Here is a 4,802-nt window from a genome sequence, read left to right as displayed (position 1 = left end):
GACACAGGGACACAAACACAGACACACACACACAAAAACACACAGAGACAGAGACACACACACAGAGACAGACACAGGGACACACAGACACAGACACACACACACACACACAGACACAGACACACACGGACACAGACACACACACGGACACAGACACAGGGACACACACACAGACACAGGGACACACACACACACACACAAAGGAATGGAGGCCACTGTGCTCTTGGGAACCTTAAGTGCAGCAGAATTTTTTTTGTAACCTTGGCCAGATCTGTGCCTTGCCGCAATTCTGTCTCTGAGCTCTTCAGGCAGTTCCTTTGACCTCATGATTCTCATTTGCTCTGACATGCACTGTGAGCTGTAAGGTCTTATATAGACAGGTGTGTGGCTTTCCTAATCAAGTCCAATCAGTATAATCAAACACAGCTGGACTCAAATGAAGGTGTAGAACCATCTCAAGGATGATCAGAAGAAATGGACAGCCCCTGAGTTAAATATATGAGTGTCACAGCAAAGGGTCTGAATACTTAGGACCATGTGATATTTCAGTTTTTCTTTTTTAATAAATCTGCAAAAATGTCAACAATTCTGTGTTTTTCTGTCAATATGGGGTGCTGTGTGTACATTAATGAGGAAAAAAAATTAACTTAAATGATTTTAGCAAATGGCTGCAATATAACAAAGAGTGAAAAATTTAAGGGGGTCTGAATACTTTCCGTACCCACTGTATATGCGTGACAGAAGAACAGCAGCAAGAAACACAGCTGATAAACGTCATGCAAAGAAGAACAGACCATCATACAAATCTAACATTCTTCAGCCAAAACCCTGATGACTCTCACACACACTGTACACACCACTGATCTATAATAGAGATCTGGATTGCTCACGACGACATATCTGTATTCCCTAGTATTCCTATACATCCTGTTGAATTAATAGGAGATCGTATGGTTTTAATGAGAAAACATCACCTAACAAGTCAGCGCTTTTATATCTGAAGTATTCCTGTACATTCTTACAATGCAAACGTCCTAAACATGTAGTTATTTGTTTAATGTTGGGAAAAACTTATGCTCGTATACATTAGTAGCGCTGAACATGATAAACATCAGACGGACAACATATGCATTACAGATGACAAAGTGCTCATTCTGAAATCTGAATAAAGGTTTATGCTTTGTATGTCTTGTACAGTTATTCATTCATTTTGTTATAGTGTTTTTATTCATACACTAGGCTAACTGCAAATGTTTCACCAATGATTTCGTTAACAGCATTCATTTTGAAGCACGTAATGAGTTAAACGTTCGTTAAATTATTAATTTAACACATAACATTTTACATGGAAACGGTAATGCTACTAAAACGCCAAAATCTTGAAGAGTCTGAAATACATGTTGCTCGATCAGGACATTAAAAATATACTTTGGGGCTTTTTAACCGCCGTCAAACCCCCCTCCCAAATCTAAAACATGGCCACCCTAACTAAACAATACTTTCGGACTGAATTATTTTTAGAGTTTACACAGAAAGAAATGCAGTTTTATAAGAGACGTCACTGACTTTTTGCGACAGCTTACGGCATTTCTCATTCATTCCTATGGGATCCGTAAACGGCGACTGAGTGTCGCACAACTCTGACTGAAATTCAATGACGTCAAGGCTGTAATGTGATTGGTTATTAAGGCACATGTGATCCAAGTAAGCCATTATGCTTTCTCCAATAGTATGTAATACAGACCCTCTCATCTCTCTATAGTAAGACAATCGGCAGTCAGCAGTTTAGAACGCAGTGAGCAATCCAGTCACTTATATAAATCAGTGGTACACACACACACACACGCTCTTGGGTCACATGACCGTGCTGCTGTGATTGACAGGTGTGGGCGGGTCTACTGCACGTTTAGCACGCGGGCCGAGACCCCGTGATGCCAGTCTCTCAGCTTGTTGTACTGAGGCCGGACCAGCTCTGGGTCCACTCTGGTCACCCTGACGGTCGATGGCACAGAGACAGACGGGAAATACAGCCGTTAGAGGAAAGCAGACAGCAGAAGGACAGTGAACGAGTAATAAACCTCAGCACAAGCACACAAGTGTTGAAAACAGCTAATAGATCAGGACTATTAGCTGATATTTGTCCTTATAAAGATCACTATCAGCTGATAACTGTTTCTGATCGACTACATGTGTCAGATCTTGCAGTTTCAACATTACATTTGCGTAAATATTGAAGTATTATCATTTAAACCAGTGAATTAAAAAAGTGAATATTATATATATCATTATATAATACTTTACATAAGTAGTGTGTGTGTTTATTTTTATTTCATATGATTGGCAAACATCTAATATTACAACACAAACATTTATAATTTTTCAATAATTCACATTGTTTTTAAATGATAAACATTATATTATTTAAAATATTATATTATTTTAAACACAATGTCAGCCTTATTTCGATATAAGCACTTTTGCATTTATATATATATATATATATAAGTTGTATTATGAAATACAGATAATTCATTCATAATTTTATTATATAATCATTTATATCAAAATAGTGTTATTTGTTTTTCATTAATATAATTTTTGTAACCAATTTATATTACTTCAAATTATAGAACAGTATTATTTAAGAACATGTGCGTTCAGACAACAGCCCTGATTACCCACGATCCCATTTTATTCCTAGCAATTTCCTTGAATGCCAGGAAGGTTTAAGCACAGACTGATCAGACAGAGCAACATCAGATATGATGAGAACGACAGCAGAACTTACTTCTTCCCCGGCTGGTTCTCCTGAGCTTGCTCTAGAGGAGAGACGCGAGAAACACTTTCAGCTTGAGCTGTGAAGCTGATAGGAGTGTAAATGAAGGGCTGAATGAGTGTGTACCGTTCTCTGTGCCAGTGATCTGTGCCAGGATGCGGAAGGAGCGCGACTGAGACGTGCCGGTGCGTGGATGCCAGTCCTCCGTGTCCTCGATCACACGCTTCTTACTGGCATCACTGAGAGCTGAGACGTGATTCCCCTCCGGCTCCAGCACGGGCTTACGAGCGGTTCTGAGACACACAGACACACACACACACACACACACACATAGAGACACACACACACACACACATAGAGACACACAGACAAAGAGACAGACAGACACACGGACACACACACACACACACACACACACACACATATAGAGACACACAGACAAAGAGACAGACAGACACACGGACACACACACACACACACACACACACACACATATAGAGACACACAGACAAAGAGACAGACAGACACACGGACACACACACACACACACACACACACACACATATAGAGACACACAGACAAAGAGACAGACAGACACACGGACACACACACACACACACACACACACACACATATAGAGACACACAGACAAAGAGACAGACAGACACACGGACACACACACACACACACACACACACACACATATAGAGACACACAGACAAAGAGACAGACAGACACAAGGACACACACACACACACACACACACACACACACAGAGACACACACACAGACACACACAGAGAGACACACACACACAGACACACACACACACACACACACATATAGAGACACACAGACACAGAGACAGACAGACACAAGGACACACACACACACACACACACATATAGAGACACACAGACACAGAGACAGACAGACACAAGGACACACACACACACACACACACATATAGAGACACACAGACACAGAGACAGACAGACACAAGGACACACACACACACACACACACATCCTGGTTTATTTTATTGTATTTCTTTTTTTTGACATGTTTATTCAATATTAACATGATAAATGTGCATTCCAGAAATACAATCAGTTAACAGCAAGTCAGCAAGATATTGTGACATGAATTTTACTTCAAACAGGCTACAAAAGCAACTTATAAACAATAATAACAAATAAATAAATCCAAAATAATTAAATAAATAAGTAAATAACACATCCTTGTTTATAATACTGTGTGGGGTCACCACAAAGAAAGTAAAAACAGAAATATACTACTTTGTGGGGTCCTTTAGTTCTTTAGACATAAACATTTTCTGAAGACAGTAGGTTTCCTTCAGAAATACAGTGATATAAAAACACCCACGCCGGGTTTTGATTCTTAAAAGTGAAGTGCTCATGTTTATTTAACAAAAGTCAAAGCCTTTTGGAAAATCTATTTGTCCATCATCTATTATATGTGTGTGTGTGTGTGTGTGTGTCTGTCTGTGTGTGTGTGTGTGTGTGTGTGTATATCAATGCTTCCCACACATAGACTTTGCTTGGGCGGGCCGCCCAAGTATATATGGAGAAACATTTTTGCTTTTATTATTTTTATCCTCATGCTTTTTTTTTTTATCCGCCCCAAAATAATGAAACCATCCACGATCTATTCACTAGTGGAAAATCTCTCCTCGCCCTACACGTTTCGTATCTGCTCGTTCTGTGTGCGCGAGAACCGTTTACGTTCCCTCGTGCGCTGCAGAGACGCGGCGGATATTTCACAAACACAGGGTTCGACAGTGCGGGCCCTTCAGTCGCAAATAAAAATAGATGTGCGTGAACTGTAAAATGTATTTAAGGAGCACGTGTACGAATAAAGCAATATCCCTCCGGGTGAGTTTTCTTAAATTTAATGTCTTAAAAAGTCTTCAATACATGAAATGGTAAAACAAACGTCTTAATGATCATTTTAAGTCGTCTTATATTTTGGGGATGGAAAAACATAAATCGCGATACAGCCTATC

The 4,802-nt window shown here is 39.8% G+C and overlaps 1 protein-coding gene across 1 annotated transcript in view; it reads right to left on the bottom strand.

The window, feature by feature from the left end:
- LOC107560827 (PDZ and LIM domain protein 5-like) overlaps positions 1-4,802 on the bottom strand; it is a 119,965-nt gene that overhangs the window by 33,509 nt on the left and 81,654 nt on the right. Inside the window, exons 6-7 of the mRNA XM_016245095.1 lie at positions 2,903-3,069; positions 2,789-2,819 (exon numbers count right to left, since the gene is read on the bottom strand). Of these exons, the coding sequence (XP_016100581.1) occupies positions 2,789-2,819; positions 2,903-3,069 (198 nt within the window). The remainder of the gene's footprint in view (positions 1-2,788; positions 2,820-2,902; positions 3,070-4,802) is intronic.

Source organism: Sinocyclocheilus grahami, unplaced genomic scaffold (assembly GCF_001515645.1).
Source record: "Sinocyclocheilus grahami isolate Dianchi unplaced genomic scaffold, SAMN03320097.WGS_v1.1 scaffold745.1, whole genome shotgun sequence".
Classification (NCBI taxonomy): domain Eukaryota; kingdom Metazoa; phylum Chordata; class Actinopteri; order Cypriniformes; family Cyprinidae; genus Sinocyclocheilus; species Sinocyclocheilus grahami.
The sequence above is the reverse complement of the archived record's forward strand: the minus strand, read 5'-3'. Positions and strand labels throughout refer to the sequence as shown.